This window comes from Electrona antarctica (assembly GCF_951216825.1).
Source record: "Electrona antarctica genome assembly, chromosome: 7".
Lineage (NCBI taxonomy): Eukaryota > Metazoa > Chordata > Actinopteri > Myctophiformes > Myctophidae > Electrona > Electrona antarctica.
The window spans coordinates 31,453,124-31,474,219 of record NC_136812.1 but is presented as its reverse complement, the minus strand read 5'-3'; the positions used below and the strand labels follow the sequence as shown (position 1 = coordinate 31,474,219).

The following is a 21,096-nucleotide window of genomic DNA, read 5'->3' as shown; positions in this document are numbered from 1 at the left end:
CACGAGCCAATTGTGTTCATATAGAGAGGTCCTTGTGGAGGTTCCAGGGGGTCCCCAGAAAATGTACTTAATATAGCATCACAATCATTTTAACCACTTGGTGGTAGGGCATTCACTTCTAGTCATTTTTACTAGTTGACTAGTTGCCTAGTTTACTAGTCGACTAGTCGACTAGTTGTTTAACTACCTATTATGTAAAAAATAAAATAAATTAAAAAATATATTATTATTATTTTTTAATACATATTTGTACATTGAAAAACTGTGTACATGGTGACTATAACTATAATCTACCTGATCTTGAGGCCTACAAAATCGGGGGGAAACAATAAAAAAAATAAACTTTTTTTTTCTTTTCTTAACTAGTCAACTAGTACCAACAAGGTCGACTAGTGGATTTACTAGTCGACTAGTAAACTAGTCGACTAGTTGCTTAATGCCCTACTTGGTGGCTAACTGGCTATTAAAAAAGTTGTCTATCTACAAGCTCACAATGTGATGTGACTAGGGGGGGGGGGGGGGGGGGGGGGTGTAACGATACATTTTAACTACGATACGTACGTACGATATTGGTTCATTCATGGCATACCATACGATTCAATGATTTAAAATCGATGCAGTATCTATTTAGCAAATAAATTTAATCTGTGTGCAACACGTGGATAGTACTAGCAAACACGGTGTTCCTCTGGCAAATACATGGACATTATATTTGAACACATGGACAAACCCGCAACTTGACACGAACACATGCTGTACAGAGAATACACACATTTATCGATAAACCCCTCCTTTTTCTTTTATCTTCTTACAATTGCTAAATACAGCTTAGTATTGTGACAATCATTTGCATTGCAAAACAATTCGATACCGATTATTTGCATTGCAAAACGATACGGTGCGATACAAAGTCAACTAATTTATACGATATGTTGCTGTTTACATATTGATATTCTTCAATTCTTGAAATTAAAATAGATGTTTTGATGCAGTTACTATATCGTTACACGTGACGCATTGTAACCTTGTAGATCGTACATTGTTTTGAGACACTGTTGTACGACAAAGTATAAAATAGGGTATACGTACTGTAAGTGGTTAATCAGACTAAACGGTTAACTCATTCTTTTTTTTGTGTCTATTTGTTAATATACCGGATAAATACACACTTAAATTATTCTATTAATGGAAAAAGTTATAGCCCTAGTCTTGACTGAAATGCGTTTGACATGGTTTAGAAACCCCATACGTTGATGAGCGGAATCCCTCAGGGCTCTGTACTAGTGATTTTCTGTTTTTGGTCTACATCGAATATTATCTCGTTGATTTTCCCCACAATACGAATTCTGGAGTTTCAGTGGTTAAGCCATCCACCATCACACCCTCCCAGAACCAGATGTCCTCTGTTTGCCCTCTGTCCTCTGCTCTCTCCGTCTCTCCTGTGTAAGGACAGAGGCACTAAACTGTGCAAGCTAGCTTCACTATGAACAGTCACAGCTTTCATTATCACCGTGGTTTTCGACTGGTGGAAACCTAACATAGGGTTGATAAGTTGTGTGTTCACAATGGACAAGAAGATATTTGTTCGAGCGGCGTGATTACATGCAAAGTCAATGCAAAGGCACGACTTGCCGCAATGTCGCATCGAGCGGCACTCCAGCTGGAACATCCCACATTTGAATGAACACGTTTGCAACCAAAAGGACGTGATTAAAGAGATTAGCATAATAGTTTTCTAAACACCTGACGTGTTTGAACTGTTCTTGGGGACCCTCTGGAACTCCGGGACTCCAGATTTGAGCCAGTGCATTATCATTATTAACTACTATTGGGGGCGGCAGTGGCTCATGGGTAGAGCAGCCGCTTGGGAACCAGTTCACAGTTCGATCCTGGACCCCAGAGTTGGTGTCCCCCAATTGCTCCTGATGAGCACGTTGGTGCCTTGCATGGTTTCCTCCGCCATTGGTGTATGAATGTGTGTGTGAATGGGTGAATGTGCCTTATAAAGGCGCTATATAAATGCACCATTTACCATTTATTCTCTCTCTCACTTCCCCCTCCCTCAAACATGCCCCATACTTCTCCCCTTCCTCTGTCATTCCCACCTCCTCTCTCACTTCCACAGTTCAACTCAGCAGCCCGTCAGCTCATAGAGCTGGACAAGCCGTCGGACTCTGGCGGTGGGGGTGACCCAACAGTGGAGGGGGGCGCTTCCTCCTCGTCGGGGCCCCAGAGCAATGGCGGGGGCGGAGGCCAGCGTGCGACCGAGAAGAAGAACAGCAAGAAACGTCACTCCTTCACCTCGCTCACCATGTCCCACAAGCCCTCGCTGGCGCCGCCGCCCCAGCGCCACTCCATGGAGATCAGTGGGCCCGTGCTCATCAGCTCCAGCAACCCCACGGCGGCCGCTCGCATTGGAGAGCTCACTGGGGGCCTGTCCTGCAGCGCTCCATCCCAGGTGAGGAGGGATGCCACACACACTGCGTCAGCACTACAGGAGGGAGAGATGCTGCATTGCAGCTATACTCCCCGATCCTCAAATGTTACCCTCTGCCAGCTGATGAAGGACAACCACAAAATACCCTCAGAGTTGATCTTTTGGAAGCGCGGCGTGTGTGTTGAATCGGGTGTGTTTAGCCAGAGCCGTAAGGCCTGATTTGTAACTTGCACATAAAACTGGAAGGTCTACAAGTTCAAAACGCGTCCCAGCTTATCTCTGTTTAGTTCCCCGAAGTGAGGATTTTATCCATCGCTGCGAAGCAGTGGAGCCCCCTACACACACACACACGCGCACACACACAAACACTTTCTTCAACATTCGAGAGCAAAACACTTCCAGATTTGACACCAACTTTGTTTGTTGGCCATGGTCCGTGCATCGCCCTTTGCAATCTTGCATGCATACCAACACTTCTCTCTCTGTTGATCAAGGCGTCTTGGGTGACATGTTCCCCCTCTAGACCAGCTGACATGTCGACATCCTGTTTGGCTTGTGTCAGAGAAGTCACGCAACTCCGAAGCGGTATCCATATATCCCGCGACACTTCTTGTTTCTCTTGTTTTGAGTCGACATTCCAGCTCTCTCCCACTGTCAGCAATTACCCAGAGTCCCCCCCTCTCCCCTCCCTTAACCCCCCAATAACCTATCATAGCCAACAGGCCATCGCTCCATCCAAGCGTTTTGAAATCACGGATGCGTGACTCCACTCGCCTGCGAAAGAGGAGAGGGAGAGGGAAAAAAACACTCAACAGCTCGGGGCCCCGAGGTTTCCACAGCAACCCGTTAGAAAAGGCTATAGCTCCCAGCTGCTGTGTGACTGACTGACTGCCAGGCAAGAGGCACTGGAGTAGTGGTTCTCTCTCTCTCTCTCTCTCTCTCTCTCTCTCTCTTTCTCTCTCTCGATTTTTATCCCACGATTTTGCAACCCATTTTTTTCACCCAGTGTCAATTATCTAATGGGCGCTACACTTCCTCTGTCAACCTGGGGAGAGCAACGGACTGACCTCATGCTTCCTTCAATGCATGAGGAGTCCAAGCCACTTCTTTTCACCTGACAGGAGAGAAAAAGAGTAGTGAGTAGAATAGTGGTTCTCAAACCTTTTTATGCCAAGGACCCCCAGACTGGTGTGTATTTGGCTATGGAAAAGGTTTTGTGCCAGGGACCAGATAAGCCACATGAGATTTGTGTTAACACATTTTGTGCCCAAGACGTCTGTGGACGTCTTTGGTATTACCGCACGGGCAGAGCCCAAGACGTCTGTGGACGTCTTAGAAAAAAAAAAAATATATATATATATATATATTTTCTTTTATTAAAAAAAATCAAAACAATGATTTTTTTTTTTTTTAATACGTGGTGCCAAAGTTTGTGTTTTCGCCATTGAGAATGCATTTGGCGTTTAAATTAAATAACTCAAACTATAAAACATTTCAAAGTAAAAAGTTCCAGCATGTGTCTCCACAGTCAGCTGAAATATAAAAAATGTGAATGGATTTTCTAGGTGAAAGTGATTTTTGGGCAGTTTTGCGTGGGCTCTCAATGTGTTAAAACATATTCAAGATGTTCCACAAAAAGAGCAGATGTGCAAGCTTGCTGTGAGCTTGTACATCGGATACACGTTGCATGACAAAGTATATAGGGGCTTAAAAACACAATACAAGCCATCATCCTGCCACGTCACAGCCTGCTCCCTGCGGTTTCCGCTGCTTGTCTTTTTGCATAAACGTCTCCCTGTACAGTATGTGCACAATTTATTATATCGTCTCTGTCGAGTGGAAACCTGATTATGTCCAAAACTGTTACTTTTCAGGAATCAAATTCAAGAGCACCAAAAACGCTGTAGTATGATCAAGTACGGTGTTAACCCATTTTGGGCGGGAACCCCTTTTGGTGTTAGCATTATGTTATGCTTTAGCTATTGAAAAATAGCAGATCTACAAGCTCATAGCGCGCCACCGAGTGGCGCGCTACGAGCTTGTAGGTCTGCTATTTTTGAGAAATCGAAGAACGACATTTTTAGAATCTGATCTCAGGTCAAAATGGGTTAATTTACGAAAAAGTTAAACTGTGGAGATGAGAGGTTTCTGCCCGACAGCAACAATGCAATAATATGTGTAGGGTTTTTGGTATGCAACCAACAAAGTACTAATCAAGGCATTACAGTGTCATGTTGTGACAGCGCTGGCTGTATACGATGCCAGGCTTATCGGAGGCAGATGTGGGTTTGCGTTGCCCTCACATATCCTTTCTCCTCTTTCTCCCCTTCCATTCAGAAACCGCCTTATACTGTACGTTCAGACGGCTTTTCACAGACAACACTGCAATCATCACATAGTCCTGGTGTCTGCTTTCATCCGTGTCTGAGAGAGACAGTTTGTGTATTTACAGAACAAAAGGCTCTTTATTTCATGTTGTATTTGTCTTTACAACCCTCTCCGCCTTTCATATACCATCTGATTCATCCTCTGATTAAAAGATTTCTTTATCCTGCGGGCAGGAGAGAGACGACATAATCACGCCTTTAAAGACTCCAGACTCTGCCTGTTCTCGGCTAATTATTAACAAGGATACTGTTGGCGTTTAAGCCCTCGCTCCCTCACGGCCGTAAGGTGATCCTCGCTCCAGTGAGGGCACCTACCTTACATTCCGTTTTGAGTTATAGACCGGCGTGTTTTATAATAATAAGGGACAAAAGGACATGGTCTCCCTGGGCGCTGTACTGTAGTCACCGCTGCGGTCTCTCTTTTCCCATCTCCTCATCTGTACTCTCATGTTTCTTTTTCTTCAAAGTTAGCGGTACAAAACAACAATAAAAGAGAGCGGAGTGGCTGCCAAAAGGGTCAGAAAAGGCCCCTCCCTCCCAAGCCCCCCGCCCCCTTCTCTTGCGTTGTCTTGATGTTTTTCAATCATGTTTATTTCACCGCCGAAATTGGTCGTAAAAGTTAATGTGCCGAAACCGGCAGCCTCGCTCAAAAGAGAAACGATGTTCTACCCCTCACGATTATCCCTGTGAAGCTCTTTCTAGTTCTTCCATCTTCTTGTTCAGCGGTGGAATAAGTGAAAGTACAAAAGTGTTCAGGGTGTATGTGTAAAGAATATACGAGGTTTCTGCCTGGCGGCAACAACCTAGTTTACATGTAGCAAAATCCCCAAATGACACGGGGAGATGAAGCGGGTTAAAGACCTAGTGAAATGAAAAATAAGTTTTTCACACTTTTCGACCATATCCGTAGTCATCATATGGTCATAACTAACAATGGATGCCAAAACAATGGGAACATTTTCATTTTTGTGTGATTTTTATATCAAAAGTCCATAAAAATCTAATTTGAATTGCTTTCTTTAATCGAAAACGTGATGCGTTTATTACTCGTTTTAAACGTAATCATCACGTTAAAATATGTATCTGAAAACATTATAGGTTAGAAATAAGCCACAAGCTTTGCTGCCCGTGTCTCTGTCACTTTGAAAACAAATGCATGCGTCGAAACACGTAACGAAGCTACGTCCCATAGCCTGGAGGGATGTGACGTTCTGAAACAAAAACATACAGCTTTCTGTTTCAGAGTGAAACTTCAAAATAAAATGCCTGGATGTTTTCATTGCATCAGGGCGTTACCACAATCAGCCCCGGGATCTCTTCAAAATAGGGGCTCTGGGGTGCCGCTAAGTCAAGGCCCCCCCCCCCTCCCAAGATATTGTTTTGCTTGCTTACCTTGCTAATAATCCGATAAAAGTCGCTGATGATCCCTCACGTTCATATTTTTGAACGAGAGGCAGGTGAGAAGTCAGAAATGAAGAGCTTGGTATATCCATCAGATCAAAACCCCGGAGAGCGCCCTAGATTAGGAGAGACGAGGCATTCTTTCTGCAAAAAATAAATCTGAATATTCTTCTCTCGTTTGATATCATTGAAGATGCACTAGGACGTGTACACACGTCATTGCAACCCGTCGGTTGGATTGCTTATGACGTGTGGGCACGTCATTTCACATGGGGGTCCAAGGAGGTTGGGTTAAGGGGGCAATGCACCCTTTTGCACCCCCGTGGCGCCGGGCCTGGCTAACGCACGTTTCCACACAGTGGTGGGTAGTTTTTGGCCTGTGGTTGGCAGCATGTCCAGTGTAGGTTGAAAGTGAGGTTGTAATGACTCACCTTGTGGGAAAGCTCTGTCAGGGCCAGTCATGCGTGCCGGGCAGGCCGACCCACAGTACCACACGCACACACACACACACACACACACACACACACACACAGTACAGCGGGCAGGCGGACCCACAGCAACAGTACAGCACACAAGGGGATATTGTGTGTAGGACAGTGTGGCCTAGTTGCCAGGACAACACTAACTCAGTCAACACGTGGTGGTGGGGCCTTCGCTGGTGGCTGCTTTCTCCAACTCCTCCTCGCAGAGAGAGTCACCTTTCTTCACTTTTCTTTTCTTTTTTTCTTTTGGGCGAGGGGGGGGGGGGTCATTTGGATTCCATAGAAGCCAACAACATGTCTTCTATGGAAGCATGTTGCACAGCGAAAATAGCTGATCTACAACCTCGGCTATTATTCAGTTATTATTTTAAGATTTGAGCATTTCTTTAGTGGTCAAAGTCAAACTAGCGATATGTTCAGAAGCATCTTCCATATAATCCTAATGTTCTCAGATATTTCATATATTCTCCTTGTTGGCAGTATGTAGTGTGTTAGGGAAGTCACCTTTCTCCACTTTACCTTTTGGGGGGGTGGGGGGGGGGCAGGCCAGGCAAACACACCCATCCGCTGGACGGTCACCTGATCCCGCCTCGGAGCCAATCGCTGCACGGGGAACACGCGGTCACGGTCGAGTCGTCCGGGGGATTACACAGCCAGCCACACGTCGTGCTCTGAAAAGAAGCACGACGAAAAGAACTATGTCCCTACACAATGTCGTTTATAGCCCTGGGAAAGTGTTCTTCAAAAATGAAATTTGTGTTTGTCGCACTTCAAACTAGGTCATCTCATTTCCCCTTGTTGCACTAACAGAGAGGAATATTTAATGCAAAAACGTCTCCTAAGGCACATTCCTCTCCAGAGTAATAATGCATAATAATGCTATTCTGCTTCTTTTGGGGAATACATTGTACATTTAAACCATCTTGCTGACTGTTAAATTGGCTCAAGAACGAGTTGCAGGGGTATGCAACACTGGCTCGCAGCCACATGTAAATTCTGCTTGTACTAGTAAACGACTAGAGTAGTACTGTGATGAATCAATGTGATGCGCTAGGGAGGTGCAGGAGTAAAGTGCAGGGTTGTCCACGACCGTTAGGCTAGGGGTTCCAATCCACCGCAGTGCATATGTCTTGCATCTATTCTATACCAACAGAATTGGCCCATGTTCGGGGAGGGAAGCCGGGTGGGATGGGCAATGTTTGTCACTGCGCTAGTGAATCCTACGAGCTGTCACCTGGGGGTTTTGAATGGATGGAGTATGTATCACAGAGGGCTGTGTCCTCCCAGTGGGGGCTCCTCACTGGCAGGGGGAGCCAATAGGGTGCAATGGCACCCTGGCAACAGACTACTGTGTGCGGAGAATTCCGACTAAACGATCATACATTTTTTTTAAATAATTACAAAATGAACTGAATTTAAACTAACTCAATGTGATGTCCTCTTTCCACCACAGGTACACATCTGCACAACTGGACTCATTGTGACTCCGCCCCCCAGCAGTCCTGTTACCACGGCAACAGTCTTCACATTCCCTTCGGAGATACAGGGCTATACGTCCATCCCAGTGGTAAGTGTGGACACTCCTGCTGTCAGGCAAAAAAACATCTCCACTTTTGTTATTTTTTTCGTCACTTTAAAGCCCTACTTAGTCGTACAACACATTGCAATGTGATGCGTTGTGTGATCTTTTAGATCTGCTATTTTCACTATTTCTGAAACTTCCGTTCCATTTCCTGGAAAAGTAATGGTTTTTGGACATGCAAGGTTTCCACTCACCAGCAACCATATTGCGTTTACCAGCATACAAATAATGGAACTGCCATTAAAAAGCTGCAACCTGTAACTTTTATGTCAAACCTGATTCAAAGACGGCATGAGAGACAACATCTCTACTGCTGAGCTCAAACTGAATGACCGCTTGCCCAGTGGAGATGGTGCTTACTCATGTTCAACCAGTAGGTATCCTACCAGACACCAGGGTCTAAATGTCTCAATGGAAGAGTAGGGAGACCACCTTCAACCACTGTACATGTACTAGTTATATTGTAGATGTACTAGTTATATTGTATTAACATACTTTACCATCCAGTTATTTTGCATTACAATTCACAATTTACAATGTAGGCATTTAGCAGATGCTCTTAACCCAGAGTGACTTACAGTAAGCAAGGAAAACACGAGGTAATATAAATTACATCAAATGCATAGAAATAGTAATCTAGGATCAAGTAAACCAAGAACCTATCATCAGTCAAACAGTAGAATATCCAAAGAAAATCAATAATCAAAACTATAAACACTATAGGATGCTATAGGATGCCAGGTAAATAATGACCTGGCAACTGTCTACATAACATGCTATCTAAAGCCCAAACCACACAAAGGGTCGGGTTGGGACAACACATTTCTGGTAGACCACACCAATGCAACTCATTGCAACTCAATGAGTTGCATTGGTGTGGTTTACCTTTAAAATCAGACCTGTCTGAAGTGAGTGGTGCTACCCCTGTTGGTACCCTAAACATAGGGACATACAGACATAGGGATGGACATAGGGACATTGCTGTTCCTTGGAGTGGTTGCACCACTCAAAAACAGCTTTGTCCGTTGTCCCAACTCGACCCTTTGGTGTGGTTTGGGCTTAATAGTAAAAATAATCGATTCATCAAGGCACGATTCTGCAGTATATAGTAAAGTGTAATGCATTGCAATGCATTGTAGTATCGAATCAAATTGAATTGTTACCTGGTGAATGGTAATCGAATTGAATCGTGAGAGCAGTACCAATATACACCTATCTAAATGAACATACTCTACCATACTGTACTAGTTACACTGTATTTATTTACACTTACTGTATGAATGATGCTGCCAGAGTTTGTCAAAATAAAGGCTCTAGAGTGCCAACCAGATGGGAGGTATAATCTTCCATTACAACCTCGCGCTACCTCGTCTGATCTCTCTTTAGAAGCGTTAAAATTCCAACCGAGATGCTTGAATAAGTGAGAAATTAGGACAGAACATTGCCGTTCTGATCAAAACCATGGACAGCGACATGGATTCAGAGATAATAGCAAGTTTTGTCGTCCAGTAAATAAGGAAGTGAATGGCTGCGCGCATGCGCAAAACATGTCCAGGAGCGCTGAACATGGCGTGCTTAGCAAAGGGAGCTGTCAAAAAATGGATTACAGCGATCCCGTTTTATATCATTAATATACTCTATCATGCCGATATACTAGTTATAATTTATAAACATACTCCACGATCTATAATTATATGGAATTTACGTACTGTACCATAGATATGTACTAGTTATATTGTATTAACATTCTCTACCGTCCAGGTTGGTTCAAAAAACGTTTTATTCGTCAAGTTCTGGATTGCAGCTTTATACCAAAAAAAGAATACCCTTTAGAAACAAAGTTTGGCGTTGTCAGCTCAGTTGCTCACCATGTAATGGGGATAAAAAGTTGCACAATGTCTTTGGCTGTCTCTGAAAATAGCTTGTTAGCAATGTCAGAATTCATCAAGTTAATAGCTCAGTCACTGGCAGGCTAAATTTGGTGTGAATGATAAATGCAGACACTGCGAACGCCGAACATGCATTTATTTTTTATAGCAAAAACCGAAGGAAAGTTTCTCTGATTAAGAGAGAGTGTGCGTGCGTGTGTGGGGTGGGTGGGGGGGATGCGGCGCTCCTGAATGAACAGGAATGTGTACACAAAAGGTTGGGCTCTCCGCTTCACTTGGGAACCTCTACTTGATGTTTTTGTACAGATGATTCCTCTGCCCTGCAGGCAATCTAATTATCTCAGCTCAGGCGTCATCGCTGAACCGAAACACACACACACACACACACACACACACACACACACACACACACACACACACACACACATACTCTGTGTTGGCAGTCTCCTCCCCCACTGCGTTATGGAAGCTGTCCTCTGCTCTCCCATGCTCGGTTTGGAAACGTGGTAGGTTTGTCTATTGGCCTTGGGTGTTGTGTCCTGCCTACTGTATGTCTCTTATTTGGGGTTTTAGCACTTAAGGGTACAAAAAAAAGTCCCATTCCATCTCCATGTCAGTGGTGTGTGTATTTGTATTACTATACTTGTGAGTGTCAAATGTCCCCACAAGTACCGTTGTTTTTGTATGGTTTCATTATATTTGGGGAGTTAGGCTTACAGTTAGGAAAGGATTCAGGTCAGGGTTAGAAATATAGGGCTGGGAGGGCCAATGGCCTAGTGGTGGAGGTGCATACCACATATAGGCTCTAATGCAGCCTGACAGCAAGTCGCGGGTTCAATTTCTGAGCCAGACTGCCTTTGCTGCGTGTCACTCCCCATCTCTCTCTCTCTCTCTCTCTCTCTCTCTCTCTCTCTCTCTCTCTCTCTCTCTCTCTCTCTCTCTCTCTCTCTCTCTCTCTCTCTCTCTCTCTCTCTCTCTCTCTCTCTCTCTCTCCTGTTTCCTAGTAATGTGTGTTGCACTACCTGAGAGAGTGGAAAAGCTAGGTCAGTGGCTTAAACATTCTCCCTGCGCTCCAAGAGCACAGGAAACGAATGGATCAGAGGTTTGGATTGAGCTACAATAGCGGTCCACGCCACTCATTTTGAGCCTCCTCTCCCAGCCGCGTTCCTCTGGCGCCTGCCTGTGATGACGGCGATCGCCCAGAGGGGGAATCCGCCAGCGGCGGAACGGCACCACGCTTTGCGGGTAGCGCTCAGTCGAACGTCAACAGACGTTAGGTTTTCATATGGTACCAATTAAGAAAAAACACTGCCAACTGCATTTGATATCCAACCGCGAGGTCTCCTAGCAACAAACAAACAAGCATGCAAGCAAGCATAGCAGGAGATGAGAGTCCCCCAGGTTTCTCACAGAGCGGAGAGTTGGGGACAAGAGTCACCGCGCACTTCCCCTCTGTGTCAGAGAGGCAGAATGGAAGAGGCCATGATGACAGATGATCCCTTTTTCTTTTCACGCTCGCCATCGGGTTTCGATCCTTTACATAACACCTTTGTATCGGCTTCAGTGAAGGCTTCTCTTTGTACCCCGTGGCCTGACAGAAAGCCAATGATGGATTGTTGTGTAAATGTAAAGCCGTCTTTTTTCTTTAGTTGCGTGCGTGCCGCCGTGCCAGTGTCGCACAACCAGAAATGGCAGATCTATAAACTCTGTGAGCTTGTAGATCTGCAATATTTGCTGCGTTACACGTGACGCTACACACAACGCAACAATGTATAGCAAGTCACTCGTTCCTGGATGGCGGAAGTGTTTTTCTATGGAGAATAACATTGAGTTTCTTTCAATCGTCTCGTATCCAAAATGAAACAAACTGTCTCTGCGATATTGTCGGGGGTGCCGGGCGGGGGTGGTTCTGTATAATAACTCGGCTTCCCATCATGCACCTGTGCACAGTGTGAAGCTCAACAGCGCCACTTTGTCACCTGTTGGTACCCTAAACATAGGGACAGACATTGCTGGGCATTGGAGTGCTGCACCCTATGGTTGCACCACTCAAAAATGTACTACTTCAGTGTAACATTGGCAGTAACATTAGCGATTGCTCACCATCAGTTGATCATTATCCATATGAGTCAAACTGACGGGATCATTTGTTTATTTTTGGAACATAGTTCTAAGTCTATGGGAATTCAGAATTGGGAGGGACGCGAACCAGGTAGGATGTGTAAATTACGTCAGACTTCATTTCGTCATTTTGTAACTTTTTCTTTGTTTTAACTCTTTCCTTTTTTTCCTTTCTTTTTTTTACAGGACGCTCTTCCGCCGCCCCCCGCCGCCGCCCCCACAGTCCTCCTCCGGCGCCGCGTCCTCATTGGCCGCCGGGCAGAGGCCCTCCCCCAGCACGAGCGACCAAAGTGGTAGACAAAGGCCCACAGTGTGAGTTACAGGAAAACAAAAGACACGAAAGAACAAAATGTGCTTCTTCTCTCTCCTACACTCTCCAACAACACAAAACAACAACACTCTCATTAGCGATGCCGTGAGATGTCACATGTGGTTTCCTCAAACTCACCCACCCCCTCCTGGGGCTTAACTCATATTCGCCTGCCCCCCGCCACCCGTGCTCCCCTTCCTCCAAGCTGTCAGAATGTGTGTGTGCTCTCTCTTTCACCCCTGAACCCCTGACCCTCTCACCCTTCCCCTCATTACTCCTGTGAGTCCACACGTCACACACACACACACACACACACACACACACACACACACACACACACACACCTGATGAGAATTGGATCCGCTCGCCTTCTTGCACTCTTGTGTGTTCCGTGTTCCTGGACCTCTTCTGTCTGTCGTGATTTTTCTCAACTAGTCATTTCAGAGTGGGTGTGTGTGTACAGCTCTAGGAACAGACTTTTCATGCGACATACAGAAACAGAAATAAGGTCATATACAAATGGATATGAATATCATGGCAACTTTACTGTAACGATGCTCTTCTCTCTGGGGTTGCTGCTGTCTCATTTAAAGAAACACAGTGTCAAATTTATATATTTCTACATTTTCTGAGTCGATTGTTATTTGCTACGTATGCTTGTGTGGGGATTTCTGTGTGTCTGTGTTTTAACCTTTGGAAGATTTTAGCTACAGTATATAAATTATAAATGGCAACATAAGTTTTTCAGAAAACTCAGTGGTTTTTAAAAATATCAGATATACAAGCTCACAATGCGTCACTTCGTGCCACGCTGCATGCTTGTACATGTTTTCTTTCTTTAAAAAAAAAAATCATCTTTTAGCACAAATCTTTTCTTCTGGGGGTCCCTGGCACAAAACATTTTTAGATGGGGATCCGTGACCAAATACATGTATATCCTTTTGGGGGACCTTGACATGAAAATGTATGACCTACTGATTTAGAAGGCATTTGTAGAATCGGACTCGGGTCTTTATTGGGTTAATCATCAAGTAAAGCCACAGCACAATGTAATAGAATACACTACTTTTCCCAAAGGTTACAAGTTATGGACAAAAGACAACAGAGCGAATAGAACGGTGCACAGTAAAAAAAACAACCCTGTGTTCATTTAACTCAGACGATGGCACAAGAATAATAGCACTAATACTAGGAACCCTGATGTTCGAGTAGCCAAGGGGTTCAGCTCAGTGCGAGAGGAACCCGATGACGTTTCCAGTCGATCACCCTCGCTTAATAGCGGGAGCCACAATGCTGTGATAGCAGTCTCTGCACCAATAATACAGTCTGACGCTCTCATTTGCAGCTTTCTGGAGCGAGACGTTAGCTCTGTGTACGGGCTGATCCCACGTGGTTTCTCCCCTTAACCAGTGTTAATGATCTCTGAGTCTGTAGCAGCCTTTCTCCCATCGTCAGTAGGCCCTGTCACAAGTCTGTAGCAGCCTTTCTCCCATCGTCAGTAGGCCCTGTCACAAGTCTGTAGCAGTCTTTCTCCCATTGTCAGTAGGCCCTGTCACAAGTCTGTAGCAGTCTTTCTCCCATTGTCAGTAGGCCCTGTCACAAGTCTGTAGCAGTCTTTCTCCCATTGTCAGTAGGCCCTGTCACAAGTCTGTAGCAGTCTTTCTCCCATTGTCAGTAGGCCCTGTCACAAGTCTGTAGCAGTCTTTCTCCCATTGTCAGTAGGCCCTGTCACAAGTCTGTAGCAGTCTTTCTCCCATTGTCAGTAGGCCCTGTCACAAGTCTGTAGCAGCCTTTCTCCCATCGTCAGTAGGCCCTGTCACAAGTCTGTAGCAGCCTTTCTCCCATCGTCAGTAGGCAGTTATTTGAGATATTATTGAGGTAACATTTTATAATCGTCTACTCTCAACACAAGTGACACGCTTTTATTGTTGATCAATCGAGTCTGTACAGAATACAAATCAGCATACGCCTCACCATTGCGTGCGTTTTCAGTGACACAGTTGGTGGTGCTGTCGCCTCACAGCTAGAAGGTCCTGGGTTCGATTCCCACTTGGGACGCTGTGGGTGCTGGGGGCGTGTGTGTGTGTGTGTCCCCCCCCCGCGTCATCAGTGCCCATACCCGAGGTGGGGTTGGCGAAAGGGCCCTTCTGTGTGGAGTTTGCATGTTCTCCCCGTGTTCCCTAGGGTAGGTACCCTCACAAAAAACATGCAGTAATCCTGGTCTCTAAACTGCCTCCCCCTGGCCAGCCGGGGCGCCTGATGGAGGGGAAAGGAACTGGTTGGAATAACGGGTTCCTTCAACGCGCTACGTCCAACCAGGGAAACTCCCCCCTGTCAGGTGTAAAGAAGCAACTTGGACACTCAGGCATGAAGGAAGCATGAGTTCAAGTCCATTGCTCTCCCCAGGTTGGCGGAGGGTGTGTAGAGCCCAGGATCACATTAGATAATTGACACTGGGGTGAAAAATGGGCTACAAAATTGTGGGATAAAAAAATATATAAAAAGAAAAAAAAGATAATCCTTTGTTTAACAAGGAATTCATGCATTTGGGATTTTGTTGGATACAGGAAGAGTGGGCACCTGAGAAGTCTGAGCAATGTGAAAAGATCTCTCTCCGAAATGTGAAAAAGTAAAGGATAAAAGTATGCTTTGGAAATTGGTCTGAATCATTGTATACATGTATACATGAATGATTTGAACATGCATTTCAGACCATTTTCCAATTTAAAAAAAAAGGTTTGGGGAAATAGCCAATTTAACAGGTGCTTCTCAGGTGCACACTCGTCCAGTGACCATGTTGTCGATTTGCCCTGACGGCAAGAAATACAGTTTTGTTCAGAATTGTTGCGTTGGTGTCTGCTCGGTAGTAAAAATGTCATCCTCAGACCAGCTAATTTGACTTTATATGTTAGTACGTTTTGTAATGAAATTAGGCAATATAGCATGGGTTTTGGCATTAACATTTGTGATGTCAGATCATCTCACAGTAATGGTAGCCGACAGTGCATGCAGCATGCCTACTGCATGCACTTAACTGCATACAAGCTCACAACAACATTGTTTATTTTCAGAGAGATCTGGTATAGATGTAAAAGGGGAGAGGGGGCCGAGTATAGAATCATGCGAGACCCCAGTCAACAATAGGGTTTAAATAAGAGATATGCTTTATTTAGCAACTTGGCACTTATAACAAATTCAGTGTTAGGTTAAATTGGTTCTCCTTGTGTATACTAGTAGTTTACCTGTTGTCAACTACTAGCTGCTTTGATGCTAGTTTGAATTTAGCTGGAGAATTGTGCTGCATGACGCGCGTGCGCGCGTCATGCACACACACACACACACACACACACACACACACAGGTTTTATTATTATATTTGTGAGGACATCAACATTTCAGGACGGTTGTGAATGCAATTGCCTAAAGCAAAAAACAAAATAGCAGATCTAATAAGCTTACAACGTGTAACGAATGCCACGTGTTGTGAGCTTGTAGACTCTAGGCATAAATCCAACCCCTAAATCTAACCTCTAAATGTCTAATCCTCATCCTAACCCCTACATCTTTTCCTAATTGTAAGCCTTACCTTAACAATTTTTACCCTTCTCTTTACATAAAACAACCATTTCTCTTGTGAGGACCATGGAATTGTCGTCACACAATATATATATTCCTCTTCCTCACTCTGTACTGTTTGGGGTGGCAGTGGCTCAGGAGGTAGAGCGGCCAATTCCGAAGGTTCCCAGAGTCCCAGTTTGAATGGGTGGATGTAATGCACAATCATTGTAAAGTGCCTTGTATAAATGCACCATTCCCCATTATACCCTTTACATTAGCAGCAGCATACCAGGCCAAATTTCCACACGTAAGAGTAAACGCGTTGTAAGCGTCTTGGGTCGCTCACAGGGCCAAGGGCTGCCGTCTGCGATCGATGGTCGGGTTTATAATGCGTCGCTGGTGCTACGATGATAATCATGCAAGATCGTTATTTCACGGCTCCCATCACGTTCAAAGTAATGGGAAATGTCATTGTTTGTGTTAACAGAAACTCATTTCTAAGCTCCCCTTTTCTGAACAAATAACTCCACACTTTTACGGTTTAAAGCACAGGGCATCAATCACCATCTGCTAGTCGATGTGCAGACAGTTTAGTGAAAAATTGCTTTATTATCAGCCTCTCTTTGGAAGCTTGCCAACCCATGTTGTCCTTCTGCCAAGTCAAGAAATCCCTTTCTTTTTTGAGTGGTGCAACCACTCCTATAGACAGCTATGTGTGTCCCTGGGTCTGTCGCACAGCCTAACACACAGACACAGACACACAGGCCAGGGAGGAGGGCTAGTACAGTACAGTACAGTACAGTACAGTACAGTACAGTACAGTACAGTACAGTACAGTACAGTACAGTACAGTACAGGTCTGATTTTTCAGATTTACATTTACATTGCCTGCCGTACATTGCCTATGGATGCAACAGTTAATCTAACTAGTCATTACTATTAGTCAATGTAATTGATTTGTTAACACACATGATGTATGTATATAATATTAAAAATAACACCTGTGTGAAGTAAAAGGCGCTCTTATCATTGTACATCATCTAATTCAAACGTGCAGATATGCTACTTTTGAGACGCTGTAGTATGATCAAGTAGGGCTTTAATTTACGAAATAATACAAAAAGTTAGAATATGGAGATAAGAGTTTTCTGCCCGACATCGTGTGTGTGTGTGTGTGTGTGTGTGTGTGTGTGTGTGTGTGTGTGTGTGTGTGTGTGTGTGTGTGTGTGTGTGTGTGTGTGTGTGTGTGTGTGTGTGTGTGTGTGTGTGTGTGTGTGTGTGTGTGTGTGTGTGTGTGTGTGTGTGTGTGTGTGTGTGTGTGTGTGTGTGTGTGTGTGTGTGTGTGTGTGTGTGTGTGTGTGTCGATTCAAGGAGTTTCCCCTTTGCCGTTAGCAACAGCAAAGTACAAAGGTGGCGCCAGGGATCCAACGGCTGACAACCCTTCCGTTTTTCTCCAGGTTTTCTAACTTAATTCGATCTCCCAGGGAGCCCCTGTGATCTGACTTCCCCTGTTAATTTACATTTCTGAGCCATTCATTTCTAGTTAATTACAGCGTACAAGGGAACCATGGGGAGGCTCAGCCCGGCTAATGTGCACAGAATTACCCCACCATGTGACACCAGGCCTTGAGCCGGTGTTGAACTCGACTCAACATCTCAAACCCCCCCCTGCATCGGTCTTCTATCCCCCAGCCAGTGGTGGAGGAAGTGCTCAGTGTTAAAAGAAATACTCAATGTAGGCGTTTAGCAGACGCTCTTAATCCAGAACAATTTACAGGAAGCAAGGTAAACACGAGGTAATGCATAGAGATCGTTATCTAGGATAATAGGTAAACCAGGAACCTATTATCAGTCTAAACCAGGGGTTCTCAAACCTTAGCTTGTCGTGTCAAGGACCCCCAAATTGATATGTATTTGGCGGCAAGCTAATAGAAACTGTCTAAGCTAATAAAATCTGTCCAACTACTATGCCACATACCTCCTATGAGACAGAGTAGAATTTGTATTTGCAATTTTTATCATGAATAGTGAGGACCAATTATATGAAGATAGGTTGAATAGTCCTCCTTTAATTATTATTTTTTTTTTTAATAGCACATGTACAAAATAAATATAAATATTGACAAGCTATTTTTGAATAGCCAACGTATAAGAGGTTAATAATAATATGATTGTCTGTTTTGGAACCACTGGTCTAAACAGAATAATCTATAATCTGCACATTGAATGATTGAAACTATACAAACTATAAGACAGGTCTACAAATGAACCTGGCCTTTGACTAAATAACATACCATCTAAATTACATTTTAATCTTTGCATAAGCCTGCGACGTCTTCAAATTTACAAGTAAAGGGCATGTGTTCAAAATGTTAATTGAAGCTGCTATAAGCAATAATATGTAAAACAAAAATAAATTGTATTCAGACAGTCAGCAATGGGTAGAACGCTCTCCAAAAAAAGTTGTCTCTGATCTGCATTCAAAGATTTTGCTAGAATCTTTGTTATTGGTCGATTTGCCTGTCTGCTTCCTGATTGATTAGTCATTGCGACCGGGTTTTTTTAGACCAATGACAAAGCTTCTAGGAACATCTTTGAATGCAGATTGCGGCCCCTAGATGTGTCACAGAGACTACATTTTTTTTGGGAGCGTTCTACCTATTGCTGCCTGTGTGAATACCAAAAAAAAAAAAGTCATTCAAATCTTGACATATTATTGCTTATAGCAGCTTTAAGCAAAGTGCAATAGTATTGGCATCAAAATATGCTCAAAGAAGTAGTCATTGTGAAAAATGCCCATTTCAGAATCATGTATATATATTGTGTTATATATATATATTGATTCTAATTATTGATCATTATTTTATACTTAATTTGTAATTTGAAAATAGCCAATCTACAAGCTCAAAGCGCATCACGATGCCCCGTGAGTTTGTAGATCTGGAGATTGCTGTTGAAATTGTACTCAAGTACAGTACTTGAATTATGTTACATCTCTGCTTCTAGCTACACCACCAGCTTCTTCTAATACAAGCCTTAAATTAAAAACATCAGTATCGTGTTTCCATGGACTTCAGTATGTTCCCACTAATTCAGCGACATAATTGAAATGTCGCTGTTATGTCGGATGAATACGTCAATACATAAAGCCTTCCTTGTCAGCACAGCATGTGTTGAAAAGTTGAGAGTTTTCTTTCTTTCTGCGAGCCACTAACAATAATGCAAGCAAAACACTATTCATTTAATAGAAATTGAAAAGTTGATACAAGTTTGGGTGAATTGTCCGGTGTCTATTAAAAAATCACACGTGTGAAGTGAGCGGTGCAACTGTACAGTGTGGGGGTTTCCGCAACATCCAGACCCCCAGGAACGTGCCCCGGTTCCCGGCGAGCCGCCCCACGTCCGAAACGGTCGAGAAATTACAGAGTTACCGTGTGGGAGTCCCCGGGGGGTCCCCGCAACATCCAGACCCCAGGAACGTGCTCGGGGGGGCGGCCTGGTTCCGGCGAGCCTTCCCGTGTCCAAAACGGTCGAGAAAGGACGGAGTTATCATGTTGCAGCTTTCCGTGCTGGGACGTGTACCTACGGGTACGCGCACACATGCATAGGGACACACATAGCTCCGTAATGGAGCGGAGGCACCGCTCAAAAAAGCCACATCATTATTCCAAAACATAGGGGAATGGCTACAAAAATAATTAAAGCTGCAAGCAGCGATGACCGGACCCTCGCGCGTGCAAGTTACAGGCATTTCAACCAATCAGAACTGGGAGCAGAGCTAAGTAACTCTACTGAATGTCAAGGATTTTCAAATGAGTCCAGTGACGAAACTGGCGAAACTTGACTCATGACTCTGTACGACAATCTGTTCAAATGTTATGGCAAATGATGATGAAACTATAACATATTGACCAATCAGAAGAAGGGACAGGGCTAAGTTACACCAATGAAGGTCAAGGATTCAAAACCAAGTCCGATGACACCACCCACAAGTCTGTATGTCAAACCATTGAGAAGTTATCGGACAAAATAGGAACTATCAAATATCGACCAATCAGCCGCTATTTTCACTTCCTGTTTGGCGTTGAAGTTTGACGCTTCGCCACGGTCAAGCCATTTCATGAAAACTCACCATTTTGATCACTTTTCATCGTGTCTTTTGTGTACGCTGAGCGAATTTTGTTTTGAACGGACCAGCCTTCTAGGAGGAGTTCATTAAAGTGCGACCCATGGAAATGGCATAAATTGCACACAAACTGGCCGACTTCCCTTTCGGTTTAGGTCATGGCGCCAATAGACTTTTTTTGTGATGCAAGTGTGTACCGATCTTCATATATGTAGGTGAAACCGAATTGTGAGGCTTGAGGCACAACGTTTTGTAGGGGGGCGCTATTGAGCCATTAGGCCATGCCCCTTTTTGAGACTATTAAAATACGTAATTTTACGCCACTTGTGATGTGTGTGCAAAGTTTCGCAACTTTTCGAGTATGTTTAGCGCCTCAAACGCAATTTGTTCGGGGGGATAAACAATTGATTTCAATAGGGCCTCACACTGTGCATTGCTCGGGCCCTAATAAAAGTACTATACAGCAGAACCTTTTTTGTCTCTAATTTGTCATTGCAGTTGTAATGTAAACATACAGTATTACAGTAGTATGTACGTATGGCTGTAAATCTTCATCTTAGATCCTCTTGACCAGGTGTTCCAAACGTTTACATGCCAAGGATCCACTCATTGTGCTGATCTGACCAATGGTCACCGAGATATGGCCATTTGAAGTGTTAAACACTCCCATATGTGTGCCATTCTTTGGGTGTGACTACTTTCATTGCAGACCCTAGAACAGTGTCTGTGCCAAATTTGGTGCGGATTGGCGCAACAGGGTACCTGTGGCCCCCAGAGTGGCCCCTGGTATGAATATTCTGATGG

The 21,096-nt window shown here is 44.2% G+C and overlaps 1 protein-coding gene across 1 annotated transcript in view; it reads left to right on the top strand.

The window, feature by feature from the left end:
* Positions 1-21,096, top strand: part of LOC306926036 (E3 ubiquitin-protein ligase SH3RF1-like) — a 68,447-nt gene that overhangs the window by 33,185 nt on the left and 14,166 nt on the right. The window contains 4 exon segments of the mRNA XM_079505248.1: positions 2,126-2,458; positions 8,161-8,274; positions 12,486-12,500; positions 12,502-12,611. Of these exon segments, the coding sequence (XP_079361374.1) occupies positions 2,126-2,458; positions 8,161-8,274; positions 12,486-12,500; positions 12,502-12,611 (572 nt within the window).